Consider the following 25,357-nt stretch of genomic DNA (forward strand, 5'->3'; position numbering starts at 1 on the left):
ATATTACCTAGTTACTGAAAACTTGGGAAATCATGTCATGTAAAAGGAGGCCAGACTGCCTTAACAGAAAAGGACTGGTTGGCCCTATGCATTGAGAACCATTGTGTGCTCAATAAACCTGTTTATTACATTAATGCATTCCATTCTGAAAATCATTGGATTAACTTTATGGGTATGTTCAGACAAATGTTGAACTTCATCTTGCAGACTCGCAGCTTTCTTGCATTAATTGCCCTATCATGTATGGGCGAAATTAGGAAACAGGATTTTTGCAAATACTTGAGTAATGTAAGCACAGCTTCTTTTTATTTACTAGATTCAGAAAACATTCAATCTGCAAAATTAGCAGTATCTTTGCTTTAGTAGATCAACCCAATAGTGTTTAAAATTGGTGTATATCCATTACCATGCATTGCTCTTTAAACGGCTGACCAGACGTGCATGTATTTCCTTCCATGTACAATGCAGGTAAATAAGTTTTCCACAAAAACATGATGTCCTTAACCACTTGCCTGCTGGGCACTTTTACCCCCTTCCTGCCAGGCCAATTTTCACCTTTCAGCGCCGTTGCACTTTGAATGACAATTGTGCGATCATGCAACACTGTACCCATATGACATTTGTTTTCACACAAATAGAGATTTCTTTTGGTGGTATTTAGTCACCACTGGGTTTTTATTTTTTTGCACTGTAAATAAAAACATTTTGAAAAAAATGTATTATTCTTCAGTTCTGTTATAACATTTTGCAAGTAAATAATCGTTCTACACACATTTAGACCATAGTAACATTGTACTACTCTGGGCAAGTGATCTAGATTTTTATTTTTGACACATTATGATTGCACACACCTATGAACTTCATTGGTATAAGCAAGCATTTTTACTGATTGAAACAGATTCATTCAGTAGTTTTTGTTGTGATCAGCTGTAATTGGCAACAGCTGATCACATGCTACAGATGGGCTGTGATTGGTCCAGTCTGTACATGTGACCACTGTGACCAATCACAGCTAACAGCACAGTTGTAAGCAATGCATGGCGTGAAAGGAAGCCATTCTTTGTTTACAACTGTCATGTAATCTGCTGTCATTGATCGCAGCGATCACATGACACAGCGTGCCGATGTAGTGATCTGTCATTGGCCATGTCCGGTGGACACAGCTGGTGACAGATCCAGGATAATAGGGATCCTGCTCGGCCGTCATCTTACAATAAGTCGGGCGGGAAGGAATTAACATTGTTTTTGTTTACTGCACATTACTACAGGTATATGTTACATGTATGCATAGGGATTGAGGAAAAGGCTAGCCTTCTTAAACCAATAAGTGAAATTATGTGTCTGTCACTGATATATAACATCAGGGTCTTCACACACCAACACTGTTTGGGTTCTCTTCAACCACACCAAAAAAAAAACTTGGAAAACCTCAAACCTCCCATGTACACTGTCCAGGATAGAGCTTACCTCAAGGATAACCATGAAAAACATGCCATACAGAAAAACCATGAGCTGTAATGCAGATCAGCATGGGTGCGCCTTTTGGACCACCAAGATTCTTTTTTAGATCTAATTTTATATTAGAAAGTTGAAAATTATTAGAATTTTATATGTTAGAAATCATAATTATAATAGCTGCAGTTTTCCAAATAAAGCATAAATGGTATTTGCTTGAAATTCTGCAGCGCTTGTTAGGACACAGATTAATCATGCCGACTTTTGGATGAAAACTGACTGTCCTGTCCGTGTGTTTTCTGGTCATGGGAGAAAATTTGAACAACCACAGAAAACTCACACAAACGTGTGAGACATATCCCAGTTCCATAGAGATCAGTGCTGAAAGGAATGCTAACCACCATGCCATTCTGCTGACCAACATATTTTTGTTAAAGTATAACTAAACTAAAAACTTTTTTATAAGTTTTGGACAGAGTGGAGAGGGACACCTTTCATGTTTTATTGCTGTCGGTGTCCATATTGGGGAGATTCACTCTATTTGTCCTGTGTACAGTTATCACCAAAAGTGAAAGTAAATGAAAATCCCACATTTTGGATTGTCCCCAAAACAGGAATAGAGGGGATATCTTCCAATGAGGACACTAGTTTCTGTGAACCTGGTGATTCACTCATTTTGGAGGGATTTCATCTCTTTCTGTTTTTCCTAAGGGACAGGAAGTAAAAGGACATCTCCCCAATGGGGCATACATGGCAAAAAAAGACAGGGGTTATAACCCTCCCTTATTCTATCCAGATTGAAAGAAACCATTTTGCCTTAAATTCTTCTTTAATGTATTGAAATCCCTCAGATAATTCTGACTCTGTGTGTTGTTTCATAGAGGAATTCCTGACATTTTGCATATTAATTAACAGGAACCATGAGTCAGAGTCTAAGGTTCCATTTGTTGATGCCTCCTGTTCTGACATGTCCAATCCTGTGTAATAATGCCTGACAAACGCCGTTCTGAATCAATGGGCTTCAGTCATTTTATAATAGCGAGTGTCCATCCACACTGTTCTGTTGCAGTAGTATGCTTTAATGCACATTACAGGTGTCAGTGTGTTGCACTGTTCATGTTCACTTGTACCCCACATGCATACTACAACATACGGTAACACACTGTTTGTTGTGATGCACTGTGTTGCTATTGAGGCATGTCGGATTTCTCCTTTTTAATTTTTTTTTTTTTTGTCTTTTGGTGTATTGGCAGCCCATTCATTTGAATTTACTGCCCTAATGCAAAAATGCAATATGTCAAGGAATGAATGGACCCAAAAATACAAAAAAGTGTTTTGGTTGGGATGTACTTGATTTAATTTGAATATTTTTTTTTTCTACACAGCTGGTTGTACAGCGCCTGGGATTTGATACCAGAATCACAGTTCTTGGACATGTACAACGAGGAGGAACTCCATCAGCCTTTGATCGTGTCCTGGTAACTTTTTTTTTTTTACATGTAAACAATTTCAGGACCATGCTTACTCTTGCCCTGTACCACTGTTTTAGTTACCAACATGAGAATGTTAAGTCAGGCTTATATTTCACCCTGGAAAATGTTTAAAACTCTGCACTATAGTGAGTGCATACCTTCCCTTCCAAAGCTCTTTACAATCTGCTATCTAAGGATGTTTGTAAAAATAAATGTTTATTTTTGTAAATTATTTTGTAATGTACTGGATACAGACTCCCTTGAATCTTGACTGTTTGTTATATGTCACCACCTTCAGGTGAGAACACTGGAAAACAAAGTTGTTAGAACAGCCTATAACTCCTCCCGCCCTCTGCATTCCTTCGTTTTTGGTAGTGTTTTTAGGTGATGGCTTCTCTCTAAGAACAGGTTTCTGGCTTATGATTCAGACTTCATTTGGTTGTTCACTTGAAGAAATGTCTTCTCCCCACTGCTACTTCATGTAACAAATCACAGACTGTGTTAACCCTTCCTGCTTCAACAATGTATTGCAAGTTCGCCTTGTGGGAATCTTTCATTTGCAGTGATACTATGGTCATAAGCCCAACTGTGGAAGCCTTGCAGGCCTTGTCTTCTTACAAGCAGCAAACAGCTCCTAGGGGTTCTGCAGCTTGTAATTTTTTACAGCAATATTACACTTTTAAATATACATTTTTAGATGCCTTTTTAGTAGTGTGTTGGAAGTTTTATAGATAGACAATTTCTATCTTAATATTAATCAGTGGTTCCAAATTAATAAATACTACTGCAGTAGAGAACAGACAAAATAACTGCTCTGTTTATTCGCAACATTTTTCTCATTTTTTATAACCATGGTTACATGGGTTTCACATTAATATTACAATTGTAGGGAGTACATGGGAGGGCTACTTTTTCATCAAAGAATGTGAATATGTAAAACATTATTAGTGTCATTATTAATGTCATGCACTGTGCAATAGATAAGCATACAAATTATAATTTTATACAGTTTTTAACATTTTTCCCATCAGTTTATAATGTAAAATTGCTTTTAAAGACTAAAGGGTCGATTTACTAAAACCGGAGAGTGCAAAATATGGTGCAGCTCTGCATGGTAGCCAATCCGCTTCTAATGTTAGCTTGGTCAATTAAGCTTTGCAAAAAACCGTGGAAGTTGATCGGTTTCTATGCAGAGCTGTAACAGATTTTGCACTCTCCAGTTTTAGTAAATCAATCCCAAAATGTTCATAATTTTAAGCCACAGTGCTGCCCAGGGAGCACATCCCTAAAGGCAGAACACAAAAAAAAACAGCGGATTTGTAATTAAAGTTAATGTTTAAAGTGTTCTCATTTACGGAAAAATAAATGACCTTTTTATTTTCAAGATTCTTTGTTTATATATTTTTGTTGTTTGCAGAGCAGTAAAATGGGTATGGAAGCCGTTATTGCATTGATGGAAGCAACACCTGAAACTCCAGCCTGTGTTGTAAGCCTATCTGGTAACCAGTCTGTGAGACTGCCATTGATGGAATGTGTTCAAGTGGTATGCATTTTCATCTTTTCTCTAACTTTGTAACCATAATATAATATTGAAGTTGCATTGTATTTTTTTTTCATGTAAAATGGATGATATTCATTCATTGATGGACACAGCCTTTCTTATCTTCTTATTCATGAAGAATATAGGAGTAGGACACTAGGCAGAAAAAAATTTAAAAAAAAATTCAGCCCCTCCTATGGGCAGTCCTCACTATGGGCAGGCCAGAGAGTTAAACGTCTCATGGGGACACACATAGCCAGGTGCCTACAGTCTGTGTTACCCGCTGGCCTACAGCCTCGCCCCACTTCAGTGCACAGGAGGATCTGTCAAGGGAGTCTTACCTGCATGTTCCAGCTGGATAGGTAAATAGATGCCCTGTCCCTTCCCTCCTGGGTCATGGTGTGGGGCGCATGTACTCCCTGAGATTGTCAGCCCTGTGGGGGTCGTGGCACCTTTTTAAGAATTCCTTCTAGCATAATGGATCACTCCTCTTGTGGCGGATCCCACATCCATAGGCTGGACAATACAACCACTGTGCCAGTGGGGAATTTCCTTCCTTTTTCAGGATCCTAAAATCCTTGAAACAGCTTGCTCGCTGCAACCTAGTTACCATCGTCAACTGGCATTGTGGTTTGGAGGAATAGTGCCCCACCATTGTCAGTGGGTGGGACTCAAATAGGAAGAAGTGGAGCCTAAAAAGGAAGGGGTGGGTGTAAAACAGGAAAGGGTGGGACAAATTTAGATACGGGGGGGTGCCCGATTTTAGTCTTGCCTAGGGCAGCACAAAACCAAAATACACCACTGAATAAACTGTAACAGTCAATTGTGGTCGTGCACTGGAACTTATATCCATAGGTATAGGATGAAGGGGGGGGGCCTGTGGAATATGGGGGTCATACATCTGTATAGGATGGGAGGTTGAGGTATATAGGGAGTCATAAGTCTATACAGAATGGGGGAGATGTGCTAAACAGGGGCTCATAAGTCTGTGCAGGATGGGGGATAGAATATGTCTATGCAGAATGGAGTGCTGTGGTATATAGGTTGTCATAAGTCTGTACTGGATGGGGGGCTGTGGTATATAGGGGTTCATATATCTATACAGGATGGGAGGCTGTGGTATATAGGGGTACCTATAGTTAGGTCCATATAAATTTGGACACAGGCACAATTTTAGTTTTTTTCAGGTATTTACCAAAACATATTCAAGCTATAGTTATATAATGGATATAGGCTGAAAGTGCACACTATCTGGTTTAATTTGAGGGTATGAACATCCAAACTGGAGGAAGATTTTAGGAATTACAGCTCTTAAGAATAGCCATCCCCTCTTTTTCAAGGGTCTAAAAGTAATAGGACAATTGAATCAAAAGCTGTTTCATGGCCAGGTGTGGGCTACTCCTTCGTTATTTCTTCATCAATTAAGCAGGTAAAAGATCTGGAGTTGATTCTAAGTGTGGTGTTTGCATTTGGAATCTATTGCTGTGAACCTACATCATGCGTTCAAAGGAGCTGTAGATGCAAGTGAAACAGACCATTGTAAGGCTTCAAAAATGAAACAAATCCATCAGAGATAGCAGCAACATTAGGAGTGGCCAAATCAACAGTTTGGTACATTCTGAGGAATGAAGAACGCACTGGTGAGCTCAGCAACATAAAAAGGCATGGACGTCGGCGGAAGTAAACAGTGGTGGATGATCGCAGGATCCTCTCTGTGGTAAAGAAAAACCCATTCACAACATCCAGACAAGTGAAGGACACTCTCCAGGAGGTAGGTATATCATTATCAAAGCCTACAATCAAGAGAATACTTCACAAGAGCAAATACAGAGGGTTCACCACAAGGTGCAAACCATTCATTAGCCTGAAGAATAGAAAAACCAGATTAGACTTTGCCAAAAAATATCTATAAAGTAAATACTAAGAAGCGTTCACAGGCCTAGTTGACAGGATAGAACCGGGCTTGACAAATTTGCTTTGGAGTTAGGAGGCAGTTTTCTTTTTAACTAACAAAGCTTTATTTTCAATGACAAATCCCCTTCTCTTATGTAGCCCTGAGGTGTATCTTTACAGATGCACAAAACAGAGTACTCACCTCTGCCATTAAAAGAGCGCACTCTCTCTGATTCAAATACCATAAATACATTCTTGTCCAGTTTCTATAGTGCCCAGCTCAATGCCATGACAACGAGGTAGCGCACCGCACACCTGACCCCCGCCATATACCACAACATCTTCCATCCTGTATAGACGTACAGTTACAGTTGCAAGAAAAAGTATGTGAACCCCTTGGGATTACGTGGAGTTTTGCATGAATTGGGCATAAAATGTGCTCTGAGCGTCTAAGTCACAACAATAGAAGAACACAGTCTGCTGAACATAATACTACACAAACATTAGATGTTGCCATGGTTTATTTGCACATAACATGTAAACATTCACAGTGCAGGGAGGAAAAAGTATGTGAACCTTTGGACTTAATAACTGGTTGACTCTCCTTTGGCAGCAATAACCTCAACCAAACGTTTCCTGTAGTTGCAGATCAGACCTGCACAACGATCTGGAGTAATTTTAGACCACTCCTCTTCACAAAACTGTTTCAGTGTGGCAATATTCTTGGGATGTCTGGTGTGAATCGCTCTCTTAAGGTCATGCCACAGCATTTCAATCGGGTTGAGGTCAGGACTCTGACTGGGCCACTCCAGAAGGCGTATTCTGTGCTGTTGCCGCCATTGTTTTGTTGAATTACTTGTATGCTTTGGGTCATTGTCCAGTTGCATCACCCATCCTCTGCGGAGCTTCAGTTGGCGGACAGATGGTGGTACGTTTTCCTGCAAAATGTCTTGATAAACTCTGGAATTCATTTTCCCATCAATGACAACAATCCGTCCAGGCCCTGAGGCAGCAAAGCAGCCCCAAACCATGATGCTCCCTCCGCCATGTTTTACAGTGGGGATGAGGTTTTGATGTTGGTGTGCTGTGCCTTTTTTTCTCCACACATAGTGTTGTGTGTTCTTCCCAAACAACTCAATCTTGGTTTCATCTGTCCACAATATATTTTGCCAGTAGTGCTGTGGAACATCCAGGTGCTCTTTTGCAAACTTCAAATGTGCTGCAATATTCTTTTTGGACAGCAATGGCTTCCTCTGTGGTGTCCTCCCATGTACTCCATTCTTGTTTAATGTTTTCCTTATTGTAGATGTGTCAACAAAAATGTTAGCATGTGCCAGAGATTTCTGTAGGTCTTTAGCTGACACTCTGGAATTCTTCTTTACCTCATGCAGCATTCTGCGCTGTGCTCTTGCAGTCATTTTTACAGGACGACCACGCCTAGGGAGAGTAGCAACAGTACTAAACTTTCTCCATTTGTAGACAGTCTGTCTTACCATGGACACATGAACATCAAGGCTTTTGGAGATACTTTTGTAACCCTTTCCAGCTTCATGCAAGTCAACAATTCTTGATCGTAGGTCTTCTGAGAGCTCTTTTCTGCGAAGCATGGTTCACATCAGACAGTGCTTCTTGAAACCAGTAAACCCAAACCAGGTGTGTGTGTTTTTTAAGGGCAGGACAGCTGTCAGCAACACATCCAATATCATCACACTGATTGGAGTCAAGGTTGGCTGACTCCTGGCTCCAATTAGCTCTGGGAGAAGTCATTAAGCTAGGGCCTCACATACGTTTTCCTCCCTGCACTGTGAATGTTTACATGTTATGTGCAATTAAACCATGGCAACATCTAATGTTTGTGTAGTATTATGTTCAGCAGAGTGTGTTCTTCTATTGTTGTGACTTAGATGACGTTCAGAGCACATTTTATGCCCAATTCATGCAAAACTCCACGTAATCCCAAGGGGTTCACATACTTTTTCTTGCAACTGTAGGTCCATATATATTTGGACACAGGCACAATTTTACTTTTTTTTCAGGTATTTACCAAGACATATTCAAGCTATAGTTATATAACGGATATGAGCTGAAAGTGCACGTTCTCAGGTTTAATTTGAGGGTGTGTACATCCACATTGGAGGAAGGGTTTAGGAATTGGCTCTTAAGAGTAGCCATCTGCCCTTTTTCAAGGGACCAACAGTAATTGGACAAATGAATATAATAATAATTAAAATGTTCATTTGTAATATTTGTAATATTTTGTTGAGAATCCTTTACTGGCAATGACTGCCTGAAGTCTGGAACCCATGGACGTTACCAAAGACTGGGTTTCCTCCTTTCTGATGCCCTGCCAGGTTCTAACTGCAGCTCTCTTTAGTTCTTTGTTTGTGGGTCTTTGTGCCTTTAGTTTTGCCTTCAGCAAGTGAAATGCATGCTCAAGTGGGTTGAGATCAGGTGATTGACTCAGCCATTGCAGAATATTCCAATTCTTTTCCTTCTAAAGCTCCTGGGCTGCTTTTACAGTGTGTTTTGGCTCATTGGCCATCTGTACTGTGAAGCGCCGTCCAATCAACTTTGCTGCATTTGGCTGAATCTGGGCTGACAGTATATCTCTAAATACCGCAGAATTCATCCGGCTGCTTCTGTCACATCATCAATAAACACCAATGACCCAGTGCCACTGGAAGCCATGCATGCCCATGCCATCACACTGCCTCCACCATGTTTTACAGATAACGTGTGCTTTGGATCATGAGCTGTTCCAAGCCTTCTCCACACTTTTTTCTTCCCGTCATTTTGGTACAGATTAATCTTCGTTTCATCCATCCAAAGAATGCTTTTCCAGAACTTATCTGGTTTTTTTAGATGTTTTTTGGCAAAGTCTAATTTGGCTTTTTTATTCTTCAGGCTTATGAATGGTTTGCACCTTGTGGTGAACCGTCTGTATTTGTTCTCGTGAAGTCTTCTCGTGATAGAAGACTTTGACAATGATACGCCCACCTCCTGGAGAGTTTCCTTCACTTGTCTGGATGTTGTGAATTGGTGTTTCTTTACCATAGAGAGTATCCTACGATCATCCACCACTGTTGTCTTCTGTGGACATGCCTTTTTATGTTGCTGAGCTCACCAGTGCGTTCTTCTTTCCTCAGAATCTACCAAACTGTTGATTTGGCCACTCCTAATGTTGCTGCTATCTCTGATGGATTTGTTTAATTTTTGAAGCCTTACAATGGTCTGTTTCACTTGCATCTACAGCTCCTTTGAACGCATGATGTAGGTTCACAGCAATAGATTCCAAATGCAAATACCACACTTAGAATCAACTCCAGAATTTTTTCCTGATTAATTGATGAAGAAATAACGGAGTAGCCCACACCTGGCCATGGAACAGCTTTTGATTAAATTGTCCAATTATTTTGGTCCCTTGAAAAGAGCTGTAATTCCTAAACCCTTCCTCCAATTTGCATGTACATACCCTAAAATTAAACCTGAGAGTGTGCACTTTCATCCCATATCCAATATATAACTATAGCTTGAATATGTTTTGGTAAATACCTGAAAAAACTAAAATTGCGCCTTTGTCCAAATATATAAGGACCTAACTATATATGTACATTGTACCCATTGTGTTCACAGATTTTATATCCAAAAGCGGTGTACAATTCCACAGATATATACAAATATACTGTAGAAATAAAAGCCTGGACTTTGTTATACCACAAGGCAGCAGCATTAAACGCTACTTTTGCTTGCAATTGTACATCCACTAAATATACACTGAATTTGAAAAGGTGAAAAATGTTTTTACAGTGAGCTGTGTTTTAGTTTTTAATAGTTTTTTTAATTCATTCAAGACAAAGGATGTACAAAAAGCTATGGAGGAGAAGAAATTTGAGGAAGCAATTCAGTTAAGGGGAAGGTAAGCCACTAGCCTTTGAAAATCTAAGTACATTTTATTCAAATACAAAAAGTATATTGAGTTAGTGTAACTGATATCTTAAAACAGTTTAATAGTATTTATTATGTAATTTCAAAAGGTTAAAGTGTTACTATACCCAGGACCCTGCATTCACTATATCTGGTCTCCCACAGTACACAACATGGAAATGCAATTATTTTAGTAAATATAAACTGCTAAATACCTTTTCTCATCAGCAATATATAGCAGTCTGATCACTGGCCCTGTGCTGATCACAGACACCCTCCCAAGTAAAAGAAAACACTCTCCATCAAAATTAAACAAACTGAGCATGTGCAGAGTGTCCCCTAGGCTGTGTTCTGTAAGGAGATGGAAGAGGGGGAAGATCAAAGAAGACATGATCAAACAACCTTTTTACACAATGCAGAGGATTAACCCCTTAAAGTGAAGTTCTACCCAAAAGTGGTTTTGACAGGTACCCGCTCCCACTTCCGGCTCAGTTTGCCTCAGTGAAGTGAGCCGGAAGTTCAGCCCCCTCCTATCGCCCGCAGTCTCCTGGGAACTTTCACAGGTACCAGAAGGCTGCCGGACCAATCAGGAGGCGCAGTGCGACTCGCACATGCGCAGTGGGCACCAGATTGTGAAGCCGCAAGCTGTCACAGCTTGGTGCCCACAGCTGAGATGCCGCCGTAGAGGAGAGAAGGGACGGTGGACCCTGGGACAGGTAAGTGTGTATTTATTAAAAATCAGCAGCTACAGTTTTTGTAGCTGCTGACTTTTAATAAACACAAAAACAGCTGAAACTCTGCTTTACGTTCCACAATGAATACAACAAGCATGCATTACTGCATATGCAGATTGATTTTACTGTTGTAGGTTTAGTAACACTTTAAGCATCCGGGATGTGTAGGAAGGATATGGTAGGATAGACATGGTGGGAAAGGGAGTGGGTGGTTTGTGTTGTCTTAACTTACTGCTCCCCTTAAGTGCAGAAATATAATTGGGAGGGGGAGAAAATTATGAGAGTTGTCTGATTATTTTCTGGCATTAATTGCCAGTGATGACTACTATTCATTTATCTGCAGATATTAAACTTACTACTAATACTATTGATCCGTACATTTTATCCTTTCCAAAATGCCCCATTTTTGGCTTCCAATAATGCTATGAGAGTTAATTGTCTTTGCAGGATCTAACCAACCCCATACAGCCTTTTTAGCTGGCAAATCCATAAACAGGACATTTCAGTTCCAGATAATTAGGGGGTAGTGATGAGCAGCATTGGCAGATACTGCTGACACTGACTTGGTGGGGAATAATCACAATCTGAGCTAGTTTTCTAACCCATTGAACAATGTCAGGCCAGGGCTTGGAGATCCCAGTAGGTTTAGGATTGTGACCTAACTTTGGCCAAAAACCTTCTACTAAAAACCTTCCTAAAGACACTTCATTGTCCAGCAGGTCCAGGGGTGGACTGACCATTTGGAAACTCAGGCACTGCCTTAGGGCCCGGGGTCAGTAGGGGGCCCAATGAGATGCCCCTGGTACCTTTTTCATAGGCTTTTTTGAGTTTGGGCAAGGACACAGGGGCCCCATGATCCCCTATTGCCCGGGGGCCCCATGAGTTGTCAGTCTGCCCCTGAGCAGGAATACAGTCTCCAAGAACAAATTGGTTGGACAGCAACAGATCATAATAATTCCTAAGCTCACAATGCTAATATTTCTTTAAGGCAGGCAGTCACCAGTCCCAACAGCAGTATTAAAGCTGATCCCTGGGGAACTAAAAGTCCTCCCTTGTAATGGCGCTGTGCCCACACTGCAGGGTTTTACTTCTTGTTTATGTCTTGGGAACTGGGTAAAGCAATTTTATTTACCCGATCCTTTGCTTCTTTGGGCTTCTCCGTGGAGACTGCCCTTGAGCATCTTCTCCCCTGCACTCCAGCGGTTTAAGATCATCTTTTATCATCAAGATTTATGTAGGAGCCATAGCTCTGCTATGGACTTGGTGACGCCGAGGGACAGCCCACTGCTTAAGCAGAGGACAGTTGAGGAACAGGTAAGTAAAAGTGTTCTTGCTGCTCCCTACACTAAATTAGAATTATACCCTGCAGTTTGGGGGCAGCTCTGCTGCAAGAGAAGACTTTTAGTTTCCCTTAATGTTGAGCTTTAAGGAAAAGAGTTGCATCCAGTAATATCAAGGGTGGTTATACCAACCCTTGCATCGATAAAGGCAACTGCAGCAACCTCCATTAGACCTAGATCATTTACTACTGTCCCAGCATCCCCATGTATGGAGCCTCATTTTCTCTGACACCAAGCTTTTGCTTCTCAGCTTTCTCTGCCTCCCTTTCGAGCCGCTGTCCCTAGCCTCCCATTTCTACATGTTGTGCACACCAAGCCTCTCTCCAGCAACTGCAGACTCAGCCATGAATAGGGGCTACCAATATCAGTTCTGACAAAATCACATCTCTTATATTTTACAAAAAAAAGGTTAATATAAAGTTTGAATGCATTAAAATGTTGTTTTTTTTTTTTTTCTGTACACAAAATATGTGTGATAAACTCACTAATAATGGTGTCCTTTTATGACACAGAGAATAGCTGCGATTCAACGGATCTCAGCTATTCTCTGGTCATTCACAGTTTATAACACTCAGGAGATCCTGTCAGCCCTTCTCTGGAGATCTGTGTTCTCCGTCCAGATTCTCCAGCCCAGAGCTGGAGAATCAGAGGGACCGAAAACTAAGCAGAGATAATTTACCTCTGCTTAGTAAACTGGTCTTTTACTATAATCTGGAGAGATTATAGTAAAATGAGCCGTTTTTCAGAGTTTGTAGACCGTTATCCAGCGTTTGGAGACCGTTCTCCCTTCGTTCGGAGAACTGCTTCATAAACTGCATTCACAGGAGAACTTTGTTCTCCGAGAATGCCGGAGAACTGAGCAGCGATCTATTACCTCTGGTTCACAAACGGACACCATTGTGTGGCATGAAAAATGTAACTGCAGGTTGTTTACTTTTAGAAAAAAATATAATGTTTGCGTGTTTTAACTACTCTACAGGCCTAAAGCATGCATTTTAACACGTGTAAAAATGTCTGTTAAAATGTAAGATGTTAAAATTTCCATGGCTATGTTCCTTCCAAAAAAACTACGCTATTTGATTTAAAGAAAATTATGAGCTCCTTAATGTACACTTAATAATTTTATCTTGCAGGAGCTTTGAAAATAACTGGAACATATACAAGCTTCTTTCACACCGAAAACAGTCTGAAGAGAAGGTAACCTAACCACAGTTGAAAGGTGTCTGGTTTAGGCGTTGCCAAAAACTATAACCTAGAATCACTGCTGTGTATCACTATCGTATTTTTCCCCCCTCTTCTCACAATCTCTGTTCATCTCTACTTTGACTGTTTTTTTGTTGTTTTTTTTTTTTTTCTTTTATAGCTTCAGTGATTCAACCACTTCCCGACCGTCCGGCCGCAATGTACTGTGGCTGGGTGGCAGCTGCAGGCAAAGCAACGTACCTGCATGTCGCACTGACTGTACTAACACAAGGGGGTGCTGCACACCCGAGCAGGCGCGCAGCACTCCCCCACAGCGGCTGCTGTGTCCGGCGGACACAGTAGAATGAAGATCCCTGTGAACGGGACCCAGTGATCATGTGATCGCTATGCGATCACATGATCACAATGTAAGCAAAGCTGTTATGAATCAGTCTCATTCATAACAGCTCTGCTTCTCTTCCTAATGAGCTGTGATTGGCCCACAGCTGTCACATGATACACGGGGCCAATCACAGCAGAAGAAAAATTAGCAAATGCTTCAACTCCTGCACTGGATGATGGACTCACAATGACTGTAACCAACCATAGGATGCCTATAGGATGCTGCCCTCAACAGACCAGGGAAATCCAAATGAACTGCATACAAAGAAACAGAGGGCGCACTGGCCTAGTGCATTACCTAAGAAAATTGGTTTATTGTATAAAAAGTGATATACTCACAAAAGGATAAAAATCAAAGGTACATTATATGAAATACAGCATGGTCCAATCTCGCTGGATGGTGTCTAAAAGGGGATTATAGATCTCTAAATCTGACGCGTTTCGAGGCTACGCTTCTTCCTCAGAGCCCCTTTTAGACACCATATAGGGAGATTGAACCATGCTGTATTTCGTATGATGTGGCTTTGATTTTTATCCTTTTGTGAGTATATCACTTCTTATACAATAAACCAATTTTCTTAGGTAATGCACTAGGCCAGTGCGCCTTCTGTTTGTTTTTTTGTATGCGGCCAATCACAGCACCCTGTATCTTGTGACCAGCTCCGGCCAATCACAGCACCCTGTATCTTGTGACCAGCTCCAGCCAATCACAGATAACTATCATGAGCTGTCAAAATCCTAACTCGTTGATGTTAGTTTGTTTCTCCTGCAAGGCAAAGTGTAAAAAAAAAAATAAAAAAATCCCTGACCACCCCTCCAACAGTAGTTCTATGTTACTATGGTAACATTGTACTAGTCTGATAAAAGTATTTAAAAAAAAAAAAAGTGTTAAAAAAATGAAATAAAAAATACCATTTAAAAAATAGAAATATTTTATTTCTATTTGCCAGCCGCTTACCCGCTTACATTTTGCGTGCGAGCAGCAGCTCTTGGCAAAGCGATGTAGTCTTGCATCACTTCCTGTTTTGGGGTGTGAACATACCTGCCCCCCCCCACGCCGGTTGGTCCAGGGAGAGAAGAGAGAACACAGCACTACATTTACACACACACACACGTTAGATTAGAACATTTAACCCTTTGATCGCCCCATTAACGCTTTGATTGCCCCATCACCCAGCCAGTGCCATTAGTACAGTGTCAGTATATAAAATTTTTCATTGCATTCCTACCACTGTCGACATCAGATAATGTAAGTAAGCACCCCACCCAGCCAGGGTTAGCTAACGTTAGATTGCCCACACACTATCACACTTGTGCTATAGATCGCTGATCACCCCCATTACTAGTATAGTGTTTGTACGGATCAATATAATGATCATGAACAGATCTATACTAGTGCCTCCTTTGTATAGTGTCCCTAAAAACATAGTGTTAGCAGGGTCAGCCCTGTTTGCTGCCAGCACTAGCGCTTAGCCCCTTCGCTGTTTTTCATGGAAGATTTGTACCAATTGATTGTGGGCCAAAGCAATTTATACTCATCGCCGGCCACCCAAATTCAACTCTTGCCAGACAATTCGCATGGAAACCTATCATAGTTTCTGAGTTTAAAACTTTTTGGGCCTAACCCTCAACATGGGCATTACAAAAAAGAATGAATTACGGTCGTATTGGTCCACAGATCCGATTCATCGTATATCCATGTTCTCTGCTGTTACATACAGTATACAGTTGCAAGAAAAAGTATGTGAACCCCTTGGAATTACGTGGAGTTTTGCATGAATTGGGCATAAAATGTGCTCTTAACGTCATCTAAGTCACAACAATAGAAGAATACAGTCTGCTGAACATAATACTACACAAACATTAGATGTTGCCATGGTTTAATTGCACATAACATGTAAACCCCCCTAAGTGAAAATGTCCAAATTGGGCCCAAAGTGTCAATATTTTGTGTGGTCGCCATTATTTTCAATCTTGGCAGCAATGCTAGCAGCACTCATTCGTCTATTTCCCAAAGAGAACTTCTGGATATGACGCTGAGCACGTGCACTCAACTTCTTTGGTCGATCATGGCAAGGCCTGTTCTGAGTGGAACCTGTCCTGTTAAACCGCTGTATGGTCTTGGCCACTGTTCTGCAGCTCAGTTTCAGGGTCTTGGCAATCTGCTTATAGCTTAGGCCATCCTTATGTAGAGCTACCTTTCTTTTTTTCAGATCCTCAGAGAGTTCTTCGCCATGAGGTGCCATGTTGAACTTCCAGTAACCAGTATGAGAGATTGAGAGCGATAACACCAAATTTAACATTTAACCTGCTCCCCATTCACACCTGAGACCTTGTAACACTAACGAGTCACATAACATCGGGGAGGGAACATGGCTAATTGGGCCCAATTTGGACATTTTGACTTAGGTGTGTACTCACTTTTATTTCCAGCGGTTTAGACATTAATGGCTGTGTGTTGAGTTATTTTGAGGGGACAGCAAATTTACAGTTATACAAGCTGTACACTCACTACTTTACATTGTAGCAAAGTGTCATTTCTTCAGTGTTGTCACATGAAAAGATATAATAAAATATTTACAAAAATGTGAGGGGTGTACTCACTTCTGTGATATACAGTGGAGCAAAAAAGTATTTAGTCAGCCACCAATTGTGCAAGTTCTCCCACTTAAAAAGATGAGAGAGGCCTGTAATTGGCATCATAGGTAGACCTCAGCTATGAGAGACAAAATGAGAAAAAAATCCAGACAATCACATTGGCTGATTTGGAAAGAATTTATTTGCAAATTATGGTGGAAAATAAGTATTTGGTCACCTACAAACAAGCTTTCTACAAACAAGATTTCTGGCTCTCACAGACCTGTACCTTCTTTAAGAGGCTCCTCTGTCCTGCACTCATTACCTGTATCAATGGCAACTGTTTGAACTTGTATCAGTATAAAAGACACCTGTCCACAACCTCAAACAGTCACACTCCGACTCCACTATGGCGAAGACCAAAGAGCTGTCGAAGGACACCAGAAACAAAATTGTAGACCTGTACCAGGCTTGGAAGACTGAATCTGCAATAGGCAAGCAGCTTGGTGTGAACAAATCAACTGTGGGAGTAATAATTAGAAAATGGAAGACATACAAGACCACTGATAATCTCCCTCAATCTGGGGCTCCACGCAAGATCTCACCCCGTGGGGTCAAAATGATCACAAGAACGGTGAGCAAAAATCCCAGGACCACACGGGGGGACCTAGTGAATGACCTGCAGAGAGCTGGGACCAACGTAACAAAGGCTACCATCAGTAACACTATGCCGCCAGGGGCTCGGATCCTGCAGTGCCAGACATGTCCCCCCGCTTAAGCCAGTACATGTCCGGGCCCGTCTGAAGTTTGCTAGAGAGCATTTCGATGATCGAGAAGAGGATTGGGAGAATGTCATATGGTCAGATGAAACCAAAATAGAACTGTTTGGTAGAAACACAACTCGTCGTGTTTGGAGGAGAGAGAATGCTGAGTTGCATCCAAAGAACACCATACCTACTGTGAAGCATGGGGGTGGCAACATCATGCTTTGGGGCTGTTTCTCCGCAAAGGGACCAGGACGACTGATCCATGTACAGGACAGAATGAATGGGGCCATGTATCGTGAGATTTTGAGTGCAAACCTCCTTCCATCAGCAAGGGCATTGAAGATGAAACGTGGCTGGGTCTTCCAACATGACAATGATCCCAAACATACCGCCCGGGCAACAAAGGAGTGGCTTCGTAAGAAGCATTTCAAGGTCCTGGAGTGGCCTAGCCACTCTCCAGATCTCAACCGCATAGAAAACCTTTGGAGGGAGTTGAAAGTCCGTGTTGCCCAGCGACAGCCCCAAAACATCACTGCTCTAGAGGAGATCTGCATGGAGGAATGGGCCAATATACCAGCAACAGTGTGTGCAAACCTTGTGAAGACTTACAGGAAACGTTTGACCTCTGTCATTGCCAACAAAGGATATATAACAAAGTATTGAGATAAACTTTTGATATTGACCAAATACTTATTTTCCACCATAATTTTGCAAATAAATTCTTTCCAAATCAGCCAATGTGATTGTCTGGATTTTTTTTTCTCATTTTGTCTCTCATAGTTGAGGTCTGCCTATGATGCCAATTACAGGCCTCTCTCATCTTTTTAAGTGGGAGAACTTGCACAATTGGTGGCTGACTAAATACTTTTTTGCCTCACTGTACACTATATTGGCAAAAGTATTGGGACACCCCTCCAAATCATTGGATTCAGGTGTTCTAATCACCTCCATGGCCACAGGTGTATAAAATCAAGCACCTAGGCATGCAGACTGCTTCTACAAACATTTGTGAAAGAATGGGTCGCTCTCAGGAGCTCAATGAATTCAAGCATGGTACTGTGATAGGTTGACACCTGTGCAATAACTCCATCCCTGAAATGTCCTTGCTACTAAATATTCCATGGTCAACTGTTAGTGGTATTACAACAAAGTGTAAGCAACTGGGAACAACAGCAATTCATCCACGAAGTTGTAGGCCACATAAAATGACAGAGCAGGGTCAGTGCATTCTGAAGTGCACAGTGCGCAGAAGTCACCAACTGTCTGCATAAGTCGCCAACTCTGCAGAGTCAATGGCTAAAGACCTCCAAACTTCATGTGGCCTTCCGAAGTGCAATGCAAAGCATTGGATGCAGTTGTGTAAAGCACGCCACCTCTGTATTCTAGAGCAATGGAGATGTGTTCTCTGGAGTGATGAATCACGCTTCTCTGTCTGATAATCCGATGGACATGTCTGCGTTTGGAGGTTGCCAGGAGAACAGTACTTGCCTGACTGCATTAAGCCAAGTGTAAAGTTTGATGGAGGGGGGATTATGGTGTGGGGTTGTTTTTCAGGGTTTGGACTTGGCCCCTTAGTTCCTTTGTGGGAACAGTGTGGGGATGGCCCCTTCCTGTTCCAACATGACTGCGCACCAGTGCACAAAGCAAGGTTCCATAAAGACATGGATGAGCGAGTTTGGGGTGGAGGAACTTGACTGGCCTGCACAGAGTCCTGACCTCAACCCGATAGAGCACCTTTGGGATGAATAAGATCGGAGACTGTGAGCCAGGCCTTCTCGTCCAACATCAGTGCCTGACCTCACAAATGCACTTCTGGAAGAATGGTCAAAGATTCCCATAGATACACTCCTAAACCTTATGGACAGCCTTCCCAGAAGAGTTGAATGTGTTATAGCTGCAAAGGGTTGGCCAACTCAATATTAAACCCTACAGACTGACTGAGATGCCTTTAAAGTTAATGTGCGTGTAAAGGCAGAGGTCCCACTACTTTTGGCAATATAGTGTAGATGGATAGAGCTGGGTGCTAAGGGACCTTTATCAAAAGAATTAAAGTGAACAGAGGAGAGTACATTGGAGCAAAAAAAATAGAGCAGACACAGAAAAGAATGTAAAATCAGTGAAATTGAGCTTACCAAAAATGGCAGCAGAGGAGGAGAGCAGAGTGGAAGAGAGGAAGAAAATTTAAAGGGGAAAACAAATTAGTGGTTAGATTGGGCCAGCGTTGGTACTGGTAGTGATTGGTATCTATTGTATTCTGTGCCAGGTACATTGTGAGCTTTCTAGGCACTGCTGCTGTGAATTCTTGATTTGTACAGTGATGATAGGGGGTCACTTGCTCTGAACCTTGTCCATTTTGCAATTGGACTAGTGAAGAAGAGGGGCGGATGAACATCACAATGTACCCTTGTGCAATGATAGAAGGAACATCCTGTAAGAGCAAAGCTCATAGTGTATCTTTCACAGAATACAACTGAGAATTTTACCATCCCCAACAGCCCTCTGGATTTTAGATACCAATCAATAGAGGTAATGAAAATCTAACTTCTGAAAATCTTTTTTTGTTTTGTTTTCCTGGAGCTGCACTTTAACAATTAAGAGAGAGCCCAGAAAGGAGGTAGGAGTGAAGACCAAAGAGAAAAGCAGAAAGGTCATGCAAGAATCCCCCACTAACACTGACCGTAAACCAGAATTGACCTTGACTTTTTATATTGTACTGAAAATTTAAGATATAACTTGTTGAGCTTTTATTTTTTTTTTTTTTCAATCATCTGTTTTGGAATAACAGCTTGATATTAACCACTTGCCCCCCCCCCACATAAGGTTTCCCCCTTTTCATGACCAGGCTGTTTTTTGTGCTACGGCACTGTGTTACTTTAGCTAACAGTTGCACAGTCATGCAATGCTCTACCCAAATAAAATTTGTTTTTTGTTTTTTTTGCACAAATAGAGCTTTCATTTGGTGATATTTGATCACCACTGAGTTTTTAATTTTTTGCGCTATAAACAAAAAAAGACAGCCAAGAAATAAAAATTATTTTCTGCTATAAAACATATCCAATAAAAAAATTAAAACAAATTTCTTTATTAATTTAGGCCAATATGTATGTAATTTTTGGTTAAAAAAATCCAAGTAAGCGTATATTATTGGTTTGCACAAAAGTTATAGCGCTTACAAACTATGGTGTGTGTATGTGTGTGTGTATGTGTGTGTGTGTGTGTGTATATATATATATATATATATATATATATATATATATATATATATATATATATATATATATATATATAATTTGTTTTTATACTAGTAATGATGGCGATCAGCGCTTACAGTGGAACTGCAATATTGCAGTGGCCAATCTGATACTAACTGACACTTTGTAGGAACCAATGACACTAATACAGTGATCAGTGCTAAACATATACACTGTCACTGTATTAATGACACTGGCTGGGAAAGGGTTAAACATCTAGGGCAATCAAAGGGTTAACTGTGTGTCTAGCCAGTGTTTTGTGTACACAGTAATGCTTTGCAGGGAAAGAACATCTAGCAGATCGCCGCTCAAGAGACATAGGCAGAGCTGTGTCCTGTTACTCTCCCCACCAATCAACAGATGCCGGTGCTCTTCCATTTGCCAGCACCTGTTGATCAGCTTCTGCTGTGACAAATCACAGCAGAATTAATGTGCACGTGCCCCCTATGCCAGGCAGTGCAGAATTACGTTTATATACGTGACTTTGCACAAAACGGCCACTCTGTGGCAGTAAATCTGCTAAAGGGCAGTCTTGAACTGGTTAAGGTGACTGCAACAGTTAGGGCCATTTTTCCCTATTATATACTGTATTGCCTCCTGTGCGGCAATTATGAAGAGCCATATAGCTGTGGTTTGAGTGTTTAATATTGTTCTGTGGGAATACACCTACAGTCGTGCTGTACTGTATTTCACAGTGCAGATGTAACATGTTTAGACATCAGACCTGGATTTGCAAATAAAATGTCCTTATGGGTAATAAAAACAATATGTTTTAGTCTCTTGCTGTACTAAATGACTTGGCATAAATCATGCTTTTTTTCACCAGACCCTTACACACACAAACATTGGTGACTTATCCTAGGTCCCAGGTAATCCATATGCCTGAAAATGGATCTGCCAGCTGGCATTTCAAAATATTTATGTTCTTACCTATGAGCACATTTTCCCTAGCTGCATACTTTGTGATGATCACCTAATTTTTATTTTGGCATTAAAAGTAAAACGTTCTGGAAGCTATACAAATGGGGTGTAATACAAGCTGGGTATTTTTTTTAATGTAAGATTAATTTCTGCTGTTTATATTCTTCCTTCATAGAGTAACTTTAGTATGGCAATCTTAAATGTTGGTGCACCAGCTGCAGGAATGAATGCAGCTGTTCGATCTGCAGTACGAATTGGAATTTCTCAAGGTCACAAAGTCTTCATCGTGTATGATGGATTTGAAGGACTTTCCAAAGGACAGGTAATTCCTACACTTTTTTTTTTCTTTAATCTGTTTTATTTTTATTTAGGTGAGGCTAAAGCTGGCGCTGGCTATACGTGAATCGCAATTTTGCTGGTTCAGCAGGGAGCCGATGAATTTCGATCCATGTATGGGCAGGGTGCCTCTCTGTATAACCTGTCACTTCAGTGGGTATATGTAAGGATTTGCAGCCACTTTAATGCTGATATTTACTGTATGTTATTACAATCACCACTGTCTTTTTTTTTTTTTTCATTTTATTAAAGATTCAGGAAGTTGGCTGGCATGATGTTGCTGGATGGTTAGGACGCGGTGGTTCAATGCTAGGGACAAAAAGGTGAGCCTGCTTGCCAAAAATATAATTTGACACAGTATATTGTAATTTTTGATTTGCATTATTTTAGTTGATGTAATGTAGCTTCACTCAAGGTTCTCTATAGTTTAGTATAAATAAACAGGAATTGCTTAATTTGTGTAAGTTAAAAAAAGGATGTGTTCTGCTCAACAGCCTTTGGCAGAAGTTCCAGTTAGGCTTGACGAGGTATATCAGTGAAGAACATGTCCTGATGATTTCTCAATGCTTTGGAGAGTTGCCTACCACTCTTCTTAGCATCTTTATTAATGAAGAAGATATCACAATATTGCCCTCACTTAACATATCATGCTGTATCTGGCTTTATTTCAAGAGAGCCCGCAGTTAGCTTGACCACTGAACAACTGAGGAAGACTTTTGATGGACCTGCCACAGCGATCTGACCTGAAGTGGTACCTGCCCCCCCTAAAAAAAAATGTCTTCCTTATGTGGGAGAGGAGGGGGGGAGAGGAAAAAGCGGAACTTCCCCTTTTGGGTGAAGTTCCACTTCCGAGAATTTAATCTGTGCTGCTGAAGATTCTATACTTGTCAGAACTCGTCCAACATTATCTCCTCAATTCAATTAATTTCAGAATATAGCACGTGTGGGGTAAAGAAGTATGCTGTCCCTATTTCTGCTGAGGTAGAAAAATCACTTGGCAGTTATGGATTTTCTAACGTTCTTAATTTTTCTTGTGTTGTTTCAATACTCAGAAGCTTTAGTAATGAATCCCTCCAGAGTTGAGCTTTTGCAACCCATGCTTGAATCTGTGAAGTTTGAATTCATGACTACTGTATGGCAATCCAGAGTTTAACTGGAATATATTTGTTGTGTACCATGTGTTTCATTATACATGCAAGGGCTCTGGCTCCTCTTACACACCAGTGCCACTGAGCTACAGTATATGTGACTTTCTTCACTAAATTAAAACCAAAAATAAGTTTGAGAGATCTATATGCCTTTTTGATGAAAAGTTACAAAAAATACTTAGCTGTAAAGTGTATGGACAAAGAGAAGTCATGAGAAACATTCCATCTTAAAATTAGACGTTGTTTTCATAATATTTCTGTGTAGTTCAGATCAGGCTAGGCAGCCTAGGCATGTCACCCACATTAGTAGTAGGGTATTAAGATACTTTAACTTGAGTAATCATACACGATTGTCCATAGACAAACCACAGCATAGCCTATAGTATAGTTCATAGAAAACATGGTTTATAGTCCTCAATCCAACATGATTGATTATAGTCCATATGAAAAGATCCACAGAAATCAAGATAAAATGTGGTTTCCAAGTTTTATATGAATACATTTCCACTTAATATGAAAAAGGTTAATTATTCAGTAGTCACAAAGCAGCTATTAAACGTACATGTAATTTTCTATAATATAGTATGATACCTTTATTTTGCGACTCTGTACTGTATACTTCATAATTGAAAGAATATATTAATAAAAATTGTCTTTTACTTTTTAAGAACAATTCCAAAAACTTGTCTACCCCAGATTGTAGAAAACATTAGAAAATATAACATCCATGCTCTTTTGGTTATCGGAGGGTTTGAGGTAAGTTCAACCTTTCAAAATGTATTCAGATCTAAGGGTAATTATATGTATATTATACTGAAAACGAAGCCCCGAACTGTGAAAAGGACTTGGCCAGCTACCATTTGTTAGTCTTGGAACAGCTCTGGAAAGCGAAGCTATAATTTAAACATGCAGAATGGCAGAAAGAAGCAGAGGTTTTGCCCTTTCTAACCAAATAATAGATGACTTAATTGCTCTAGATGTCTTTTATTTATATGCATCAAAAGATGGTGGGTTTTTTTTCTAACAAAATTGCTGAATTTTAGCATTTCCCATAGAACCTGAAAAGTTGTCAGCAGGCAGCTTGCTATGGTGGCACCCGAGCAGGCGTGCTTCCAAGCCGAGGCTTTGTGTGTCCACTCACACACACAGCCACGGCCTGGCCCCTCTCCTGATTGGTTCACTGGCTGCGATTGCCAGCATCAGGAGCCAATGGCTCTCATTGCTGCCTCAGCCAGTCAGGAGTGAGAGTCCTCAGATAACCAAGGCTCTCGTGGACATCGCTGGATCAGGCTCAGGTGAGTATTAGGGGGGTCTCCTACACACAGAAGGTTTTTTACCTTCATGCATAGAATGCATGAAGGTAAAAAACCATGAGCCTTTAGAACCACTTTAATCAGCATTTTTGGAGGTTTTTTTTTTTTTTTAAATATTTCTTTCTCCTTACATTCTAATAATAATAATAGAAAGCTAGAAGTGTCAGTGACAGGGGAGGTGGGTGTGTTCATTCTGCTCTTCCTCTCCATGGACTAAGGAATCCTACCACATCAAAGTGGTGAATTCAACAGAAGTTTGTGGTGTCCACAACAGGGAGCTGTACAGATACATGAATGTAATTACATCAGTAGAAACTTACAAGTGTTATTGACAGGAAAAGTTTGTATTCTGACCTCTAGGTATCTAGGCCAGTAAATACGTAGGGTGATAGGATCAGCTCCTGCCTGTAGCCCAAAATTTCCTCAAATATTTAAGCCTTCTGAGCTCAGGAGAAATAAAGCTCCAGACACCGAAGTGTACAAGCTAAATCTCTAAAGGTTTAATGCATACAAGCAATTTTATTTTTATTTTTCAGGTACTTTATATAGCGCTGTCAATTTACACAGATCTTTACATATATGTTGTACGTTTACATCAGTCCCTAACCCTCAAGGGGTATACAATCTAAGGTCCCTAACTTACATTTGTATACTAGGGCCAATTTATACAGGATCCAATTAACCTACAAGCATGTTTTTTTGAGTGTGGGAGGAAACCGGAGTACCCGGAGGAAACCCACGCAGCCACAGGGAGAACATGCACACTCCAGGCAGGTGGTGCCGTGGCTGGGATTTGAACCAACGACCCTTGTACTGCCAGGCGAAGTGCTAACCATTTAGCCACTGTGCTGCCTGCAATGAAATATTGCACTCTTATCAAAGAAGATAGTAACCACAAATGGCTGAAGACCACAATATAAGGTAGTTCCGTTTCTACAGAATTGAAACCAAAGCTATGAAACGAAAGAATTAACAAGTGAAACTAACTTGTTCAGACATCTAAAATGGAGGCATTATACAAAATGGATGCCAGTTAATAAGACATCCTTACAAAGGGTATTTCGTAATATTAGAACTATGTAGATTACCATTCAAATCACAG

General features: G+C 40.7%; 1 protein-coding gene across 1 annotated transcript in view; it reads left to right on the forward strand.

Annotated features, from left to right (window-relative positions):
- LOC149456630 (ATP-dependent 6-phosphofructokinase, liver type) overlaps window positions 1–25,357 on the forward strand; it is a 140,591-nt gene that overhangs the window by 73,020 nt on the left and 42,214 nt on the right. Inside the window, exons 9-15 of the mRNA XM_089684705.1 lie at window positions 2,841–2,933; window positions 4,345–4,470; window positions 10,212–10,276; window positions 13,492–13,555; window positions 21,634–21,780; window positions 22,047–22,117; window positions 23,611–23,698. Of these exons, the coding sequence (XP_089540831.1) occupies window positions 2,841–2,933; window positions 4,345–4,470; window positions 10,212–10,276; window positions 13,492–13,555; window positions 21,634–21,780; window positions 22,047–22,117; window positions 23,611–23,698 (654 nt within the window). The remainder of the gene's footprint in view (window positions 1–2,840; window positions 2,934–4,344; window positions 4,471–10,211; window positions 10,277–13,491; window positions 13,556–21,633; window positions 21,781–22,046; window positions 22,118–23,610; window positions 23,699–25,357) is intronic.

This window comes from Staurois parvus, unplaced genomic scaffold, assembly GCF_062004578.1.
Source record: "Staurois parvus isolate SC_StPar_1 unplaced genomic scaffold, SC_StPar_1.0 ptg000353l, whole genome shotgun sequence".
Taxonomy (NCBI): Eukaryota; Metazoa; Chordata; class Amphibia; order Anura; family Ranidae; genus Staurois; species Staurois parvus.